The sequence below is a fragment of the Pelophylax lessonae genome, assembly GCF_965119305.1.
Source record: "Pelophylax lessonae genome assembly, chromosome: 1".
Taxonomy (NCBI): Eukaryota; Metazoa; Chordata; class Amphibia; order Anura; family Ranidae; genus Pelophylax; species Pelophylax lessonae.
Genome location: NC_138768.1, coordinates 292,538,215 through 292,558,422, shown reverse-complemented (window position 1 = coordinate 292,558,422; position 20,208 = coordinate 292,538,215). Strand labels below are relative to the sequence as shown.

At 41.8% G+C, this 20,208-nt stretch overlaps 1 protein-coding gene and 1 pseudogene across 2 annotated transcripts in view; one reads left to right on the top strand and one right to left on the bottom strand.

Annotated features, from left to right (window-relative positions):
• SEZ6L (seizure related 6 homolog like) overlaps positions 1 to 20,208 on the top strand; it is a 636,929-nt gene that overhangs the window by 585,561 nt on the left and 31,160 nt on the right. Inside the window, exons 14-15 of the mRNA XM_082244006.1 lie at positions 9,805 to 9,837; positions 16,100 to 16,214. Of these exons, the coding sequence (XP_082100132.1) occupies positions 9,805 to 9,837; positions 16,100 to 16,214 (148 nt within the window). The remainder of the gene's footprint in view (positions 1 to 9,804; positions 9,838 to 16,099; positions 16,215 to 20,208) is intronic.
• Positions 12,542 to 12,954, bottom strand: LOC309544976 (chromobox protein homolog 3-like; annotated as a pseudogene). The gene has a single exon. The product of its transcript is annotated as a chromobox protein homolog 3-like (transcript).

Genomic DNA, 20,208 nt, shown 5'->3' with positions numbered 1-20,208 from the left:
AGACCAGCGGCCCCCCAATACCACATATTGAAGTGGCGTGTTATTTAAAAGTATACTTTTCTAAGAGTGTATTGTAGTCCTGCAAAACTGTGGCCTCTTTTGTTGCGTTAACCGTGCTACACACAGTGACAACAGTTACTGGCCAATTATTTGTAGAACTGGTGTGATAAACCTGTGGCCCCAGAATACCACAGATTGAAGCGGGGTGTTATCTGAGTATACTTTCATAAGTGTATTTGTGTCCTGCAACAATATTGCCTCTTTTGCTGTGTTACCTCTGCCACACATAGTGCCAAACTCACTGGCCAATTTTTTGAACTACTGGTGTGATAAACCAGTGGCCCCCACATACCACATATTGAAGTGGGGTGTTATTTAACAGTATACTTTTCTAAGAGTGTGTTTTAGTCCTGCAAAAATTTGGCCTATTTTGCTGTGTTAACTGTGCTACACACAGTGACAACAGTTACTGGCCAATTATTTGTAGAACTGGTGTGATAAATCTGTGGCCCCCCAATACCACAGATTGAAGCGGGGTGTTATCTGAGTATACTTTTATAAGTGTATTTGTGTCCTGTAACAATATTGCCTCTTTTGCTGTGTTAACTCTGATATACACAGTGCCAAACTCACTGGATAATTTTTTGAACAACTGGTGTGATAAACCAGTGGCCCCCAATACCACATATTGAAGTGGGGTGTTATTTAACAGTATACTTTTCTAAGAGTGTGTTTTAGTCCTGCCAATTATTTGTAGAACTGGTGTGATAAAACTGTGGCCCCCCCAATACCACAGATTGAAGCGGGTGTTATATACCTTTTTCCAGATATACTGCGATTCTCTAGAGACTTTTGTCACAGGGTAATTTAAAAAATGACAGGCAGAGGAAGAGGCAAGCCCTTCCGCAGGGGTGGTAGGGGTAGAGCAGGAGCAGTAGGCCGGAGCCAAAGTGTGAAGTTTCAGAAGGTGCGTTCGATTACGTCAAAGGACGCACCAGACTTGGTTTAGTGGCTCACTCAGCCTTCCTCTTCTGCACCCTCCTCATCCTCTCTATCTGTACCCTCTTCACTCTCTGCTGTTTGCACCCCCAAAGACACCACCACAAACACCACCACCACCACCTACCCTGCGCTTGAGTCACTGGAATTATTTTCCGATCCATCACAAGACATTTGCAATGCGTAGCCATTGTTGGCATCGGATCAGGAAGAGGAGGTAGCAACAGCCGCCACTCAGCAGTCTGACGACAGTACCCAGATCAGCCCAAGATGTGACTGTACATCAACCATGTACAGTCACATCTGGCGCTCCCAGGATGCCGGCACATGGCTCCGCAGTGTGTCCTTTTTTAATGTGTCCGTTGCTGACAACAGTGTTGCCACCTGCAGCCTTTGCAGTCAACGCATAAGTCACGGTAAGGCCAACGCTCACCTAGGGACGACCGCCTTAAGAAGGCACCTGAACTCCCATCACCATGCCCAGTGGGAGCAACACCGTCAGAACCCACAAAGCCACTCTCTGGGCTCTCACCGTCCAGCCTCTTTTCCTTCTCCTCTCTCCTCACATTTGTCCTCCACTCCACCTTCCATGATGCCGTCCTCACGTTGTTCTGGAATAGGCAGGCTTCTGTGGCCAAAATGTTGGAGCGTAAACAAATGATGACGCCGGATAACCCTCTTGCCCATCGTTTGACTGCTGGCTTGTCGGAACTGATAGCCCGCCAACTACTGCCATATCAACTGGTGGACTCGGAGGCCTTTCGTAAATTTGTGGCCATTGGAACACCACTATGGAAGGTCCCAGGCAGGAAATATTTCTCACAGAAGGGCATTCCAGAGCTGTATGGCCATGTTCAGTGGCAAGTGAATATATCTCTGGCACACAGTGTCGGTGCCAAGATACATCTGACCACAGACACATGGTCTAGCAAACACGGGCAGGGAAGGTATATCACTTTTACTGCCCACTGGGTGAACCTTCTGACGGCCGTCAAGCATGTAACCCGTGGCACCCATGTAGATTTGGTTGTACCGCCACGGATTGCATGCAGGCCTGCCTCTTCTTCTCCTCCTCCTCCATCCTCCCTCTCCTCCTCGGCTGACTCCTCCTTTTCCGCTGCTACCGTCTCTTCCGCTGCCCCGCCCAAGATCCCCAGAACCTATTCCACATGCCAGGTGAGACTTTGCCATGCTGTGCTGCGTCTGTTGTGCCTGGAAGCCAAGAGCCACACTGGTCCTGCACTCCTTTCAGCCTTGCCTTCACAGGCAGATCAGTGGCTGACACCGCTCAATTTGACAGTTGGTAAAGTGGTGTGTGACAACGGTGCCAATCTGCTGAGCGCGCCTAAACAAAATAACACACGTGCCATGCATGGCACACGTCCTGAATTGGTCGTGCAGCGATTCGTTGCCAAATACCCTGAGGTCCACGACGTCTTGCAGCAGGCCAGGAAAAACTCGGGCCATTTCAGAAGATCTTACACAGCCATGGCTCGCCTTGCTGACACAACCTGCCCATCAGATGTCTTATTTGTGACTGCCCAATGCGATGGAACTCTACGTTGCATATGCTTGATAGGCTGCTCCAGCAGAAACATGCAGTTAACGACTACCTGTACGAACTCTGCGGCAGGACAGGTTCTGGAGAGCTTGGGTTTTTTTTACCTCGCCAGTGGCTGCTCATGCGGGACGCATGCAGACTTCTGCGGCCATTCGATGAGATCACCAAACTGGTCAGTCACGGCCAGGGCGCCATCAGTGACATTGTACCTTACGCCTTCTTTCTGGAGTGTGCATTGCGTCGTGTCATTGATCAAGCCGTCGAGGAGCAGGAGCAGGAGGATGAGGAAGTCGCAATGTTGGATGAATTCCCGGTGGGTGCTACTTCATCTGAGACAATTTTTGGGGCCTATACTGGCCGACACTTACTTCTGTATCCTGTGAATGCCTAATGTACCTCCAGCCACCAAATACTACGTTCTTAGCTGTCAGGTAAACCCATGTGGGCTAATTTTTGGGGTCTATACTGGCTGACACTTACTTCTGTATCCTGTGAATGCCTAATGTACCTCCAGTCACCAAGTACTACATTCTTTGCTGACAGGTAAACCCATGTGGGCTAATTTTTTGGGCCTATACTGGCTGACACTTACTTCTGTATCCTGTGAATGCCTAATGTACCTCCAGCCACCAAATACCACGTTCTTAGCTGTCAGGCAAACCCATGTGGGCTAATTTTTGGGGCCTATACTGGCCGACACTTACTTCTGTATCCTGTGAATGCCTAATGTACCTCCAGTCACCAAGTACTACATTCTTTGCTGACAGGTAAACCCATGTGGGCTAATTTTTGGGGCCTATACTGGCGGACACTTACTTCTGTATCCTGTGAATGCCTAATGTACCTTCAGCCACAGAATACAACGTTCTTAGCTGTCAGGTAAACCCATGTGGGCTAATTTTTGGGGCCTTTTATGGCCGACACTCACTAATTTATCCTGTGAATGCCTAATGTACCTCCAGCCACCAATACGTAGTCCTTAAAAATTGTAGGTTAAGAGCAGAGGAGAAGCTGCAAAGCATGAAGGAAATCCAGGAAGTTGTGGAAAGAAATTTTTCAAGTAAGTTTATATTGGCTTTATCAATAGGCCTCTATATTATTATTATTGTGTTGTCCCATAGGAGGGAGCAGTGTGCATATTCTATTTAATGAAACCAGCCAGAGTAAGCCACAATTTCTTTAGAGTCTTAACCGCTTGCCGACCGCCGCACGACTATTTACGTCGGCAGTCAGCCCCTCACGTCGCTAGCCTGTGAGGCTCTAGGGAGCGAGCGCGCGGTCACGGACACCACCCCCCCCCCCCCGTGCGTGTGCCCGGAGGACACGATGTCCGCCGAGCACTCGCGATCGCCCGTTACACCGGAAGAAAGGCAGGCGGCTAATGTAAACAAAGCCGCCTGTCATTCTTCCCTGTGTAAGAATGGAGATCAGACGGTTCTACTATGTAGGACAGTTGATCTCTGTTCTTACACTAGTAGCCACAGCCAATCACAGTTAGAAACACGCCCCTAGGACACACTTAACCCCTCCCTCTCCAATACAGTTAACTCCTTCACTGCCAGTATCATTTTTACAGTAACAGTGCATATGTATAGCACTGATTACTGCAGTAATGTCACTGGTAACCCCAAAAGTGTCAAAAATGTCAGGCAAGGGTCCGATCTGTCCGCCGCAATGTCGCAGTCCCGCAAAAAAAATCGCAGATCGCCGCCATTACTCGTTAAAAAAAAAAAAACACCAAAAATGACAAAAATCTTTCCCTTTGTTAGTAAACGCGATAACTTTTGCGCAAACCAATCAAAATACGCTTTTTGTGATTTTTTTACCAAACATATGTAGAATAAAACAAATTGGCAGAAAATGTTAAAAAATTTAGATTTTTACATTTTTTGGGGGGAATTTCATATAAAAAAAAATGTGAAAAATATTGTTATTTTTGCAAAATTGACGTTCTTTTTTTGTTTATAGCGCATGGTCAAAAAATCGCACAGGTGATCAAATACCACCAAAAGAAAGCTCTGTTTGTGGGGAAAAAAGGATGTCAAATTAGTTTAAGTACAGCGTCGCACGACCACGCAATAAAGTCATGCATTGCCAAATCGCAAAATAGGCCCTGGTCAGGAAGGGGGTAAAATCTTCGGGGCTTAAGTGGTTAAAGGACAACTTCACTTTGGTGAAGTATTTTAAATCTTCCTTCACTATTCTCAGTGGAAGCCACATACTTAAAGCGGTTGTAAAGGCAGAAGGTGTTTTATTTTAATGCATTCTATGCATTAGGATAAAATAAACCTTCTGTGTATGGCAGCCCCCCTAATACTGACCTGAGACCCATTTCAATTCAGCAATGTTGCACAAGAGCCTCAGCTGTCAGGGGTTGGCTAAAAGACAGCAGCAGGTGCCATTGGCTCCCGCTGCTGTCAATTAAGGTCAGTGAACCAATGAGGAGAAAGAGAGGGCAGGGCCAAGCCACGGCTCCGTGTCAGAATGGACACACAGAGCAGCAGCTCGACTCAGGTGCCCTCATAGCCAGCTGCTTGCTGCGAGGGCACTCGACAGGAGGGAGGCGGAAGGAGCAAGGAGCACCGGTCATGAACCAGATAAGAGGACCTGGGCTGCTCTGTCCAAAACCACTGCACAGAGCAGGTAAGTATAACATGTTTGTTACTTAAAAAAAAATATATATATATATATATATATATATATATATTACTTTATTTACATTGCTTCCAAAACCACATAGTCTTTGCACAGAAAAGTCTGTTTACTGCACATGCATGTAAACAGCACCATTCATTCCTATGGCTGGGGCCATAATAAAAATGAAGCTGTTTTTTAAAGATATACACAATTATCGTAAAGTAAGATAGTTAAATTTCTGGTTACAATTCTCTTAACCGCTTGCCGACCGCCGCAAGTAGATATACTGCGGCGGTCAGCCCCAGCCAGGCAGAGTGACGTATATATACCTCACTAGCCTGTGACCGGCTTGTGAGCCAATAGCGGGCGAGCGCGTGCCCGCTGAGGTGCGCGTCCGCCCCGGCTCATTCACTGAGGAGTCCGCGCGTGTGACCGGCGGACCCGATGTCTGCTGGCCACACTACGATCGTCGGTAGACAGGGAGAAAAGCGGGCGGCTTATGTAAACAAAGCCGCCTGTCATTCTCCCCTGTGTAAAAATGGAGATCAGACGGTTCTACTATGTAGAACCGTTGATCTCTGTTTTTACAATAGTAGACATGTCCCATCACAGTTAGAAGCACACCCCTAGGACACACTTAACCCCTCCCTCTCCAATACAGTTAACCCCTTCCCTGCCAGTGTCATTTTTACAGTAACAGTGCATATGTATAGCACTGATTACTGCAGTAATGTCACTGGTAACCCCAAAAGTGTCAAAAATGTCAGTCAAGGGTCCGATCTGTCCGCCGCAATGTTGCAGTCCCGCAAAAAAAATCGCAGATCACCGCCATTACTCGTTAAAAAAAAACACCAAAAATTACAAAAATCTTTCCCTTTGTTAGTAAACGCGATAACTTTTGCGCAAACAAATCAAAATACGCTTTTTGCGATTTTTTTTACCAAACATATGTAGCATAAAACAAATTGGCCGAAAATGTTAAAAAATTTTGATTTTTACGTTTTTTTTTGGGGAATTTCATATAAAAAAATGTGAAAAATATTGTTATTTTTGCAAAATTTACGCTCTTTTTTTGTTTATAGCGCATGATCAAAAAATCGCACAGGTGATCAAATACCACCAAAAGAAAGCTCTGTTTGTGGGAAAAAAAGGACGTGAAATTCGTTTAGGTACAGCATTGCACGACCGCGCAATTGTCCGTTAAAGTCACGCAGTAAAAAATCGCAAAAAACCCCCTGGTCAGGAAGGGGGTAAAATCTTCCGGGGCTTAAGTGGTTAAGTTACTTGGTTACCTGTCTGGAACAGACCAAGCCAAATGATTTTATGTCTATGGGGAAGATTTTTAACACTGTTTTACCTAAAGAGAAACAATAGTGTTTAGACAGAGTTCTCAAACCTTTGCAGTTGATCACAGCTGCTTCCGAAAATGTTAACTGGCCAATTTATCATAGACATGAGATGGCTGCCTCATCCCGATTAAAACAGAAGCACATATCTATGAGTATAACAGTTTATGATCAGTTTTATTACACGTTTGTGAATGTTTATATATTTGTATACTGATCTGATTATTTGCATCCCATTTTTTTTTTTTGCAAATAATTACTGATCTACCAGAAGAAAGAGGATGAGAGGAGTTCCTCTGCTATAACTTATTCAGCTGTGTCTCTATTATAAGATGTTCTTCTATTTAGATCTATTCATAAGAGAAAGGCAATTTGGCAAAGGGCTGCAGAGTGGCCTTGAAAGTACGACCTGCTGGATGCAAGTAGTATATATTAGACATTTAAATGCAGTATTTAATAATTACATAATTTACATAATAAAAAAATTAAAAAATTAAAACTTTTATGAGTAAAACATAATAAAGGTATATATATAAATATGTAAGGGACTGATAACATATCATATAGATAGAGGGTTTTGTCCATATATGAGAACGGTTTGAAATTTTGGATGATAGTGGTGCTATACTGTAGCTCTTTTTTAGGAAATCTTTTCTTTTATCTGAAAACAGGAATCCACTCTACATGAAGTTTCCTTCTTTCAACATAAATGTTTCAGTTATCTCATTACATTTCTTAACATGTTCTGTGGTCAATGGAGGGTTACGGGGGAACAAGAAGTATTTTCAACACATCTTTTAGACTCAATGCTTTAGTGTAATTGACCCAGCTGCGTTCTTTATGGAGTATTTATATAGAGCAATAGGAGGAGTTACAAGTCATCAAACTCCATTATTGCTTAATGTGGCTGTTCTGTCTTCAGCTCACATTCAAATAGACTAAACCTGCAGCCAGAACAACCTCATTAATCAGTAACAGGTTGATAAATGACACCCGCAGTGTTATACGGTCTTCGAAACTCGACAGCCAAGAACATGCACTTACTTCTTTGCATGGAAACCTTATTCTTGATGTATTGATTCTAAGAGAATTGAAGCTGGCAGTGCTTTGATATTCCTCCTATTGAACAACCAGTATTATAGATATACTGCCATTTTAAGCTAAAAAATAGGATAGCTACTAATAAATTGTGTTTGCTGAAATAATGTGATCCTTGTGTATTTGTATAATAGCAGATTAACTTATTCCTGCTGCTGGTGGACACAGAAAAGCATTTGACTATTGTTTTTGTTGCCATTGTTGTTGTTAATACCTGGTAAAATTAAAGTGAACTTGTAGTGAGGCTACCACTAAACAAATACTAATATATTCTTAACAAGCAGTAACTGGGATTAAAAACAAGACCTCATTGACCCCCGCAGCTGCGGACACTGTGAAGTAATTTATTGTTCACAGTTTAGCTCACTACACTCTGCTTTCCCTGAGCCCCTTCTCTTTGTTTACCTTACAGAGATTGAGCCCCCGTTCACATCGGGGCGATTTGACGAAATGTAACATGTCAAATCGCCACCTATATCCGACAATGGCACTGTCCGAATCGGTGCGACGTCGACTTTGCGGCGCTGCACCGAGTTCCTGCACTACTATTGGTGACTTCAGGGGTGATTTCAATAGACATCTGTGCATAAACCCACACGGATGTCTCTCACGATTTCAAACCGCATTCAGTGTGAACCTAGATTGAAGGCTAAAATGCTGCAAAGTCACTGCAGGGATGGGGGAGAAAAGTGTGCTAAGCTGCTTAGGCCTCATTCACATGAACGTTTAGAGGTGCTGGCAGGGGCTGTCGTAAATATTCTAGTGTGTTCCCATGGTGGGGAAGCTGCAGGTGGCAGGTGCAGCGACCGTTTGAGATGCATGGCTGTACGCTCTGTACTTCTGTAAACCTCACCTTTATCGACAGCTATACATGTCCACTGCCTCGGGGGAAAACACCAATAATTTTACCCCAGACCCTGCCTGCACTTCCAAAGGTCCATGTGAATGAGGTCTTAGAGAACAGACTTGAAAAATGTCAGTGCTTTTGTTTTGAGCTTTGAGAATGCATTGCTCCAGAGTGCCTGCAGTTTACTCAGTTCTTGTGGCTGCGGCGAACCAATTTGGCCTGAAGAAGGAGTTGTTGTGAGCATGCTCCGAAACCGGTAACCGCCAATTCCTCGTCTACGGCCGCACGGTCCTTCTGTGAGGTATGTGGTTCACCGCAGCCACACTCTGATTCAGCCCCCAGATTGGTTTAGGCTGCTGGCAGCTTCCACAATGGGTACACATTGAATTAGGAAGAACGCCGGGTCATGACGCTCCACTTTTTGCTTTTATGTAAGTCTTGATATGAGCTTTATAAATTTGTTATTACTGCTTCACTGAGTGGCGCCTTCTCTTTACTCAGCATAAAACATGGTCACAGTCTCCAGTCCCCCACCCCAAACCATCCCCTGACTTATACTGAATTTGGGGCTTCTTCTCCCTGAAGTGCCAAGCACATCTGCGCCAAATTAAAAATTTCGGATCTGTTAATATAGGACTACCTATCTTAGAGGGACTTGAAAATCTCAATGGAGACCAAGTGTGGTGACATCAGTACACCTGTAATCCACTGATGCTTCCTCTTACCTCATAACTGAAGGTCAACACATTTAGTACAGACCTGGGCTAAGCCTGAGCATTGCACCTGGGATCTAATGATTGAGGGCACAATGCTCTGTAGGCTCCAATGCAAAATATAATAAATGCACATTGATAGATGCATTTATTATTTTTTACAAACAATGGAATTTGCCTTTAAGGTTTATTGGTAGTTACAAACAATTCCACTCCAAACACAGTATTCCAGATAAAATTGTATTGTCTTTTGTGTAAACACAAAAGCTATTCTTTTCTATCGTTTTTGAATTGAACATGTTTTATTGCTATAGAATTGCAACTCTAAATTATGCACACCTACCTCTTAGGTTATTTCCTGCATGTGAAAGCTGGAGGAAAACAAGGAATAAAATTGAACATGTAACTCTTCGTCTTTGACTTGTCGTATCAAATGTGAAACGCAAAGTCAAATTGAATACATTTTTTTTACGCAACATTTTAAAGTCAACTTCACTGGTTTATACGTATCAGCTCTGCATAAAAACTGTTATGACTGTTATAAAAAGCCATTTCACAAAACATATTTTAAAAGTCACTGATTTTTCCTTTTATCTTCTCTAGCTACACAGGATAGGTTTGAGCATGCATTACAAGGTAAGTGTCTGAAGTTATGCAACCAAATGGAATATGTGCTCTTTAGCAAATACCATCAGCATGAATGGAAAGGTCATGTTTTCACCTGTACAATTGCTCTGGGAGTTTGACATAAATTACCAATGTTTTTTTTTTTTTTCTGCCAAAAATACATATGTAAATGAGCCTTAAAAATCCACCCATCATTAAAAATGATGTGTTGAATGGGAAATGATAATATTTACATTTTAATGGGGTCATACGTTGGTAAATAATATGAACTATTTCAAAAAATGTGACCCAGCATATCCTTCCCATATTCCCTAATTTTTGTATAGGAATTTTAGTGTGTCAGCAGATTATCTGTTCTGAATTATTAGAGAATAATATCTTATTGATTTGAGAAAAAGACAAAATTCTTCCTGGTCCCCAGTACAATTACCATACACTGTAAGATGTTGGTAAAAGAAAAAAAATGTGTCTTCATGGTGCAGCAATGTCTGCCACATATGACCACCTTCAAGTTCTTATTACATTATGGGGTCAAGCTGCTATCATTACTTCTCCATTAAATTGGCAAGTAGATTTTGGGATCTTTTACATGTGTTATTTGTTGTTACCAATTCTTTGAAGATATTAGACTTGATTCCCTAATAAAATATGTGGTTTTCACACGATTTATCATAGTTCAATGTGCAAATGAATGTGTCTAACAAGCTGTTAAAACTAAATGGGTAGAAGTCTGGGGAGGTAGCCTCTGGGGTTCCATGTTTTCTATAACACTCTATCACGTATAATTGCACAATGTACTGTATATATAGATAATTTTACGTCATTCACCAGGCTAGGAAATGTGCACATAAGGAGCCGAGCCTGGACAGACCCCTCTCTTAGCTGTTCCCAGTGCTGAAGGGTATAAAGGCAGATATCAGGGAGAAATCTGGTAGGATTTATTTTGCAGTTTTATTAATCAGGTCCAGAGCAATGTAGGCCTCCAGATCATATCCACATTTTAGCTGACGCATTAGACATTCTATATTTACAAGTCTCTTAATACATTTTAAACAGTGACATTAGGGGTTTGATATATTAAACTAGAGAGTGCAAAAATCTGGTGCAGCTGTGCATAGTAGCCAATCGGCTTCTAACTTCAGCTTGTTCAATAAAGTGTTTTTCAAATTAAAAAAAAAAAAACCTAGAAGCTGATTGGTTTCTATGCTGAGCTGCACCAGATTTTTCACTCTCCAGTTTTAGTAAACCAACCCTTAAGTATATCTAAAGCCAAGACCTTTTTTTTTTAGTAAGGAGTAGGGGAGGATTAAACCCCTTGCCAGTTTTTCTTCATCTGTGTCCCATTGGGGAGATTACCCTTCACTTCCTGTATGGTTGACTAAAAATGGGGGGACATCTCTCCAAAGAATGCAAAATCTCCTCTTAGATAACTATCACAGTAACAAGTGTCCCCATCAGAAGACTTCCCCTCTATTCCTGTTGTGTTGGCAACTCAAAATGTTGGTCTTTCTCACATTTTTAGAACCAGCAACAATGGAGACTAGAACAAAATAGAAAGAATTCTCAAAAGCCAAAACACAGATAACAACCAGGGTTTCTAATATTTCCCTACTCTATGCCTAGGAACAATTGCAAAAAAAAAGAAAACAGACCAAAATATCACAGCTGTTTTTACTAGAAAAAAATAACAGTTTTTCATCATGGTAACAAAACAATTTAAGAATATATACAATATTAGAGAATGACCTTTAGACCCCATTCAGACTAGCGCGACTTGTCAGGCTGACAAGTCGCGGTCGGTCGCTCGCCATTGAGTAGTACAGGACCCGTTCTAATAGGAGCGACACAAGTCGCTCCGATTTAGAAAAAGGGTCCTGTACTACTTTGGGGCGACCTGGGAGCGACTTGCATAGACTTCCATTATGTGAAGTCCCTTCAAGTCGCGCCGAAGTCACGGTACATGCTGTGCACCGCGACTTCACAGGTCGCCCCTCGAAGTCGGATCGCCTCAGTGTGAACCGGCTCTTACTAAAGTTCCATCGTGTCATCATGCAGAACAATGACAACAAAACAACACCTGTTTTATTCTCTGTAATAACAAGTGCCAAAGTCTGGCCAACAAGTTGTCGCAGCAAAGATTAGAGACGAGCCAGGCAACAAGTGGGTGAATAAGAAGGCAGTTGTCACAGTAAGACTGGGAAGTAGACTGTCGCAAAGGCTAAATATTTCTTTCTAATTTTTTAAATGAGACCCTATAAGCAGACCATTTGTTTCAACAAAAACCCTTACTGAAGATTATCGATCTATTTATTAAAAACATTTCAGAGCTTATGTCTCTTTTTTTAAGAATATAAAACTATTTATTGAACACTGCTCACCAGTATTTACATTGAAGTAGACAATATACAGTCAGGAAACATTCCACATACTACAAAGTTCTCCAGACTGCTTACATCTTTTGAAGGCTACAAAACGATTGCAAGTTTGCATTAGATGCTCAGACTTCAGTTCTACAGAGTTATATAAAGCCTAGAGCAATACATATGTATCAAAAGCTCTATAGACCATATAGATTGTGGGGCCACATTCAGTGGAATTACTAGTCTGGTTTATCAGAAAAATACTAAACGCATAACCATAAGTAAATTCAAGTGCCCAAAAGTCAATTTAAAAAAAAAAGAAAAAAAAAAAAAAACCTACAATGGCAATAGTTCTATTGCACTTCATCCTCTGGACAGGAGTGCCATGTAAACCTCTCTTCATAAAAAACAATTACAACTTGTGGACATTTCACATTTGCTTCTTTTGCTGGAACCAAATCTGATTCACAAGAATCTTTCTATGTAATAAGGTACATCAGCTCTCCATTGCTGTCTGTAGCTCCAATTATGCTCTCCAGTTCCAAGCCTCTAGAAAAGCCTCCGGGTTTATCAACCCCTTTTTCTTTGCTTTCTTCGGACTCACTGTCTGAAATGGACTTTCTTTTTTCATCTGTCACCTTCTCTTTGCCAGCCTTTTGTGAGTTGAGAAATGCTTCAATTAATTCTGAACCTTTTCCACTACAAACTCCTCAGGTTCTGCTTCCTCCACCTTCTTGCCTTTTCCATTCTGCTTCTTCCCCATTTTCGGAGAGCGAATGGTTAGAGCGTACTCCCGCGGTCACCATTATCAAGTACAGAGCTTCTCTGATACTCCAGGTCAGGAAACTTGTGCCCCCGCCTCTACCTGTGCCAATGTAATACTTATTAACATTCAATCCTAGGAGAAAATAGCTTTAAGAACATTTGACCAGAAGAGGTAAAGAGCATTCAACCAATAGAGAAAATAACCTAACACTATAGGTTAAAAACATTTGACCAGAACAGAAAAGGCCACTGTTAGATAGGTGTATGAAGATTCCTGTGCTCACCTCTGACTGTAATGCAGCCATTCTCAACCAGGTTTCAATTGAAAAAAAAAAAATGGGCTTTTAAGGCACCAAAACTATAAGGCCCCGTTCACATCTGAAGGATTTTCTGCTTGAAGCTTAAAGCTCTAAAACCCTCAATAAGCCAAATCCCATTCATTTCATGTTCTCATCTGAGCATTCTGCCACCTGAAGTAAAATGCCTGAAGCTCAAAAAAGTACATGAGCTTCCTTTTGGCAGATTACAATTGTTTTTGGCCCCATTGACTTCAATAGAAATGCCTGACTTGAGCTTTTTACAAGCGTCTTGTCGCACATTTTGTGCTCAAACAGCAACTCTCCACCCTTAATTTCCTCTCCCTCTCCTCTCCCTAGTGCTTCCTATTGGCTTAATAAAAACGCCTGAAGCTGCAAAAACACTTAAAAAATACAACCAAAAAACACCAGTAGATCGATGGCGTCTTAACTATTTAAAATTATCTATCTTTATTCAAAAATGATATATATATAAAAACAAAGTTAAAAGTAGGTCATTCCCAGATGTACAAATTACAAATTCTAAAGGAGTAACATTCTACCCCAAAAGGTTGGCTAAATCCCTGACAAACAGTAGTACTGAGGGTTTACAACTTGAATTATCCTATACAGTATCACTCAGTCGAGAGTTGCTGTAACCTGGGGTGGTTAGATCCAGCTCGACATGTTTCGTGACTATGAGCTTCTTCAGGATAATTTTAAATACTTCATAGTTTTGGTGCCTTAAAAGTCCATTATCTTTCTTCAATTATACCTTGGTCAATTTTAGGACATGGCACAGTTCATCATATTGGTGTACGCAGTACCACCCTGTGATGACATATCTATTTGCCTATTAGCACAACCAGGGTTCCTCCATAGGTTGCTAAGTGTTCCTTGGGCTGTAACTGATTATCCTCCTATTTGATAGTGACAGGACCAACAGCACTTGAAAGAGCCAGCTGCATGATACCTATGATCTTTTTCACTGTCTGTAAGGGTGGCATTCTGACTACCACTGTAAGAGGGCATTGTTCTCACTGTCCACCAATATAAGGGGTCCACTGGCTCGCAATCAATTTGTTTTAGCAGGGATTCCCTTTGGGGGTAAAAATATTGTGAAAGGCTGGTGTAACAAATCGACTACTGCAGAGAGGAAACTGCTTTACAGAATCTATACAATGTTGCAGTTGTTTACCTTAGAGATGATCTGTTGGGTTTCAGTCAGGTAAACCTGTCAAACAATGAAGTTTTGTTTCTGTGACATTATATCAGTTCTCTATAGTAGTTCAGTCTCTGCAGCAGCTGATTTATTACCTTTAAATACTTATTTACTATGATCATCATTTCCTTCTAGCAGTCATAATGCGGCATTTTCCTGATTCACTTTTCCTAATATAAGTGAAAAACATTTGACCTGAAGTAAAAAAAAGCCTATTAACATTTGTTTTTGCCCGCATTCACACAAAACAAATGTACGTGTAGTTTCACAAAACAAATAACTCTGCCATTCTTTTATAAATATACCCCTAACATACACCTTTTCTGGCTGAATGTTCTTAGCCTCTTGTGTTAGCTTATTTTATGTATTGATCAAACGTGCTTTAACAATTCTTAGGCTATTTTCTCTTGGGACTGAATGTTAGAGAACATTACATTTACCCCATGAAAGGCAACAAGTAAAAATTGACATTCTACACATATTACAAACATTATGCCTATTATTTCATGCAAAGGCTGAGACATTCATAAATCATTTTTTTTTCTTTATTTAGAAATAGACTCCTAAGTGTGCATTGATTATATTTTACGCATGTCTTATAGCTGTAAAAGCCTCCCTTGTGTAGACGTCCAAAAAAATCTGAGAATAGTATTCAGCACTGCCATCTTAATAAAGGAAAAGGAATTGGCAGCACTCCAGGTTGAGTCAAAATCCAGATTTATTGACTGGACATCCAAATTATGACAATCGTGACAAGGTAGACGCGTTTCACACACTGACTGTGTTCTTAATCATTACGACATCTTAGTTATGATGTCAGCAAATCCAGCAGGCTCAGAGCCATCACTCAAGCAACACTCTATAGCAGCCATTCTAAACCAGGCTCATGTGAAACACCAGGGTTCCTCCAGAGGTTGCTAGGGGTTCCTTAAACTGTGATTGATTGACCTCCCTTCTGATGTCAGGATAGTTTCTGGATCCACAGCTGAAAACATGATGCCAGTGATCTTTTTAGCTTTCTTTGGTGGCATTCTGACCATAAATATAAGGCAGGAATTCTTCCCTAATCACTCAGTAAGAGGCATTTTTCCACTGACCCCCATGACTTGTTCTTAGCAGGGGTTCCTTAAGACCAGAAAAGTATTTCAAGGGTCCCTCTGAGATAAAAAGTTAAGAACGGCTCCTCTTTAGTATTCCAGTTCACTGCTCCCCTAACTGCTACATAAAAGGTTATGTAGGAAGGTGGAGGGAGTGATGGAGGAGCTGGGCCAGCGCAGAGAGTCATTAGACATTCCCAGAAGAGGAGCGGACTGTGACATGCAATGAGGGAGAGGGCTGTGATAGGGAACTCTCTTAGAGTAGTTACATTTTCAAGCATGTGAAGTGCAAGTGAAGAAAAATAGTTTATGGGAAGAGAAATACTCCAAGTAAGCATGTAATACTTAGCCGTATGTTTACTTTTTTTTTTTTTTTTTTTTTCGATTAGTTTGGTCAGGGTCACAATACAGGTACAGATGTTGTTCTTTAAAACAAGTTATATAAAGAAAAAGTATTTTTGTTCTGCTAAAAAATGTATGTCTATATGTGAGACTGAAACTTTATGCATGTTTTTTCTATATTTTGTACAGTGGCAGAAGCAGCTGCAGAAACATCTTTAGAAGGAGGAAATATGGCGTTAGCAATATTCATCCCCGTTGTCATCATTTCAGCTTTGCTTGGAGGAGCATACATTTATATTACAAGGTAACTCAGTGATGCAGGCTCGGAGTAGGGCAGAGATGCCACCATCCACACAGTATCCTTCAACTGGCAGTCCTACTGTCATATTTAGCTGACAAAAACCATTAACACACATGGTGACAGTTCTTCTGTGCTGCTGGAGGCAACAGTAAACAGTAAGGGGTCCCTATAGACAAACATGTAGAGCAACATAAATTTGCTAATCAGATTCACTGAAGTGTAACTGAAGACATCCCTTTAGGAACTTTTAAAACACTGGCTGTATAGCACTACACTTAAAGCAGAACTACAGCTAAAACATTTTTTTTTTTAATTTTGGATAATGTAAGGAGGGTTATAACCACTGCCAGTTTTGTGCCATTGGGGAGATTTCCCTTCACTTTCTGTATTTTAGCTACAACAGTAAGTAAAAGGAAATCCCTCCAAAGTGAGGAAAAACAAGTCTAATCAGGTTCGCCTGAAAAACTGACAGACAGACCTAATCAGACCCTCCATGTGAAAGGAGCCTTAAGCTCTTTCTATATTCAGATGCTTTGCACTGCATGATGTATTACAGCCAAGCACTAAAGTACACAGAAGCACTGCTGCTTTTAAGGTCCAGTAAGCCTTATACGAGTGGGTAAGGGGCCAATCTGGCTAGCCTGATTGCAACCCAATGCAGGCAGGGCATGGGTAGTCATTTAAACAGCCATCAAGACAAGGCAATCTGGTTTGCCCATCAAGCTGTGTTGGTTCACTCATACCCGGACCTCCAGCCTTCATGGCTCCAGAATACAGTATTTCTAGGCAGGGCCATCTTTATTACTGATTGGGCCCAGGGCAAACATTTTCTTGGGCTCTCACAAATTCACTCAACAACTATTTGTGGGTTGAGCGGACTCAGGGGGCAGCTGCTTTGGGCCCTACAACAATTAATGGGCCTGGGGCAGCTGCCCCTTTTGCCCTGTGTTAAAGATGGTCCTGTTTCAAGGACACAGCTGCTTGCAGTCTGACATACACCTGTGCAAACCTTTCTCCTCCAGCCACTCAAAATCCTAACTTGTAAGGTATAGGGATTAGCTGTGGCTTTACAACAATTGCTGCCCTAATATTTACCCTCAAGGATACTTTATGTGCATGCAATGGTATCAGTTACCCCTTGGAACTTAGGCAGCAGAGACAAGCTGTGGGTAGTCAGTGCACCAGCAATCTAGAGAGTAGTTGGTAAACTAGCAGAGTCAGGAGTGCACAGTGTCAAAGGGCCAGGCAGGAAGTAAGTTAAAAGCATAGTCAAATGTTTGTGGCCAAAATGAACCAGAGTCAAATGTCGACAAAAGCAGTAAATATAAGTTAGGAATTACGGTAGGGTGAGGGCATTGGAGTTCGAGCAAATCAGAATAACAAAAAGAAATGGTTGCACCCAAAGGCTATCAAACTTTAAACCAGCAAATTAAGAATGTCAAATGTTATCCCTAAAAAGGTGTAGGAAGAGTTACTTTCCTTTTACTGTTAGGCAGAGAGAGATTTCCCCTAATTTTAGAAGTGGAGGTCCATACAATAAGGCAAGAGTGAAAGGAGGATGTAGAAGAAGGCTGTGTGTGGGTTCTCCCCTTTAGAGTAGAGGTCCAGCCTGGAGTGATAGGCCTTGGTAACTAGGAAGGAGCTGAGAAAGTGTAATAATATTGTGAGTACCACAATGACTGTTAAAAACTATTTAGTAGGAGTTGTGTGGAGTTATGTGTAGTGTGATGTAATGGAAAAAGAAATAGTGTTTGGGATTGAAGTTTGGTTTAATACACACAGCCAATACCTGGGGAACAGTGTGTCTTTGTTTGACGAGTGCAAACCTGAGTAGCCTAGGAGCTGGTGGTGGGTAACAGAAGAAGTCATCATCCTGAGAAGAGAACTACTCTCACAACAGGACACACGCTAAGCAAGTGTTCAACTGGCCTTTTGAGCCCTATCCTGTAACCACATGTGTAATGCAGAGACCGGCAGAAAGTGTGCCCCATGCATTTAGGAGAGTTAATATAGATTTGGATCAGGGGGTCTCAAACCTTATATTCAAGCACATGTGTGCAAGACATAAAAGTCTGTGTTGACTTTCAGGTGAAACAATATAGAGGAAGTGGCCCCTAAATAGCCCTGCCTACAAATGAGCCTGACTAAACAGAATGTGTAACAGTGCACATTTATGTACAGGTGTGGATAGCCATTCCTTTCTGGCAAGACAGCATGCTTGAAAACACAGGGAACACTGGTGCATGTGTGTGGGGGATTTGGAGGGGCGGAGCACACAGCAGTAAGTTCTAAAGAGCAGAACCAGGGAGAACATGGAGATAAACAACACTACAAAAACAGTGAAGACCTCCCAGGAGATTAAGCCAGAAAGCTCTGCCAACCAGTTCACTGTTTAATGTCAAACCACATCCCAGACAGATCACTACCAATGGCCTGGCTAAATGAAAGCGATGTCCAGACTAATCAGATGTTGACTTTATTATTTATGAGACCACATAAGCATAAATAAATAAACACTTGATATACTTTGGTTCAGAAAAATGTCAAGACTTAAATCATGAAATTGTATGGCAAGGCTGACATCTAGTGGACAGTTTTATGTATGTACACATCATATCGAATACAGTTTCAACATGTGCATAAAAGGTCAGTTGTGACATATAATACAAAAGAATAAATTAGGTATAATAAGGCATTATCTATGGCCTATAAAAAAAACTATAAATATTATGAGCACTGTGTATGCCAAATGCTTGCATCTTAATCACCGTGTTCAATAGTTTCATAATTAGGAGCAGTGATATGTGCCCATACAGCATATCAGCCTATGAATCTAGAGAAGCTGCAAAAATCAATAAACTTATTAGGAAACCCAGCATTTAGGTCAGATAGCTTACAAAGCAATGGTATAAAAATTGATATGCACTGTTGATTAATGTATCACTCAACAGCTGCCCAAAATGAGTGATAGCCAAGATGATATTCATGGCTAACATATTCCATCAACAGAGGTAAATAATGTCAATGTCTTAGCAAAAGTGAGTACACCCCTCACATTTTTGTAAATAATGTATTATATCTTTTCATGTGACAACACTGAAGAAATTACACTTTGCTATAATGTAAAGTAGTGAGTGTACAGTGTACAGCTTGTATAAAAGTATACATTTGCTGTCGCCTGAAAATAACTTAACACACAGCCATTAATGTCTAAACTGCTGGCAAAAAAAGTGAGTACACCCCTAAGTGAAAATGTCCAAATTGGGCCCAGAGTGGCAATATTTTGTGTGGCCATCATCATTTTCCAGCACTCCCTTAACCCTCTTGGGCATGGAGTTTACCAGAGCTTCACAGGCTGCCAATGGAGTCCTCTTCCACTCCTCTATGATGACATCACAGAGCTGGTGGATGTTAGAGACCTTGCGCTCCTCCACCTTTCATTTGAGGATGCCCCAAAGATGCTGAATAGGGTTTAGGTCTGGAGACATGCAGCTTCTTTAACAAGAAAGTGGTCTTCAAGGAGGTGTGTTTGGGGTCGTTATCATGTTGGAATACTGCCCTGCGGCCCAGTCTCCGAAGGGAGGGGATCATGCTCTGCTTCAGTATGTCACAATACATGTTGGCATTCATGGTTCCCTCAATGAACTGTAGATCCCCAGTGCTGGCAGCACTCATGCAGCCCCAGACCATGACACTCCCACCACCATGCTTGACTGTAGACAAGACACACTGTACTTCTCACCTGGTTGCCGCCACACACGTCTGACACCATCTGAACCAATTAAGTTTATCTTGGTCTCATCAGACCATAGGACATGGTTCCAGTAATCCATGTCCTTAGTCTGCTTGTCTTCAGCAAACTGTTTGCGGGCTTTCTTGTGCATCATCTTTAGAAGAGGCTTTCTTCTGGGATGACAGCCATGCAGACCAATTTGATGCAGTGTGCGGCGTATGGCCTGAGCACTGACAGTCTGACCCCCCTTCAACCTCTGCAGCA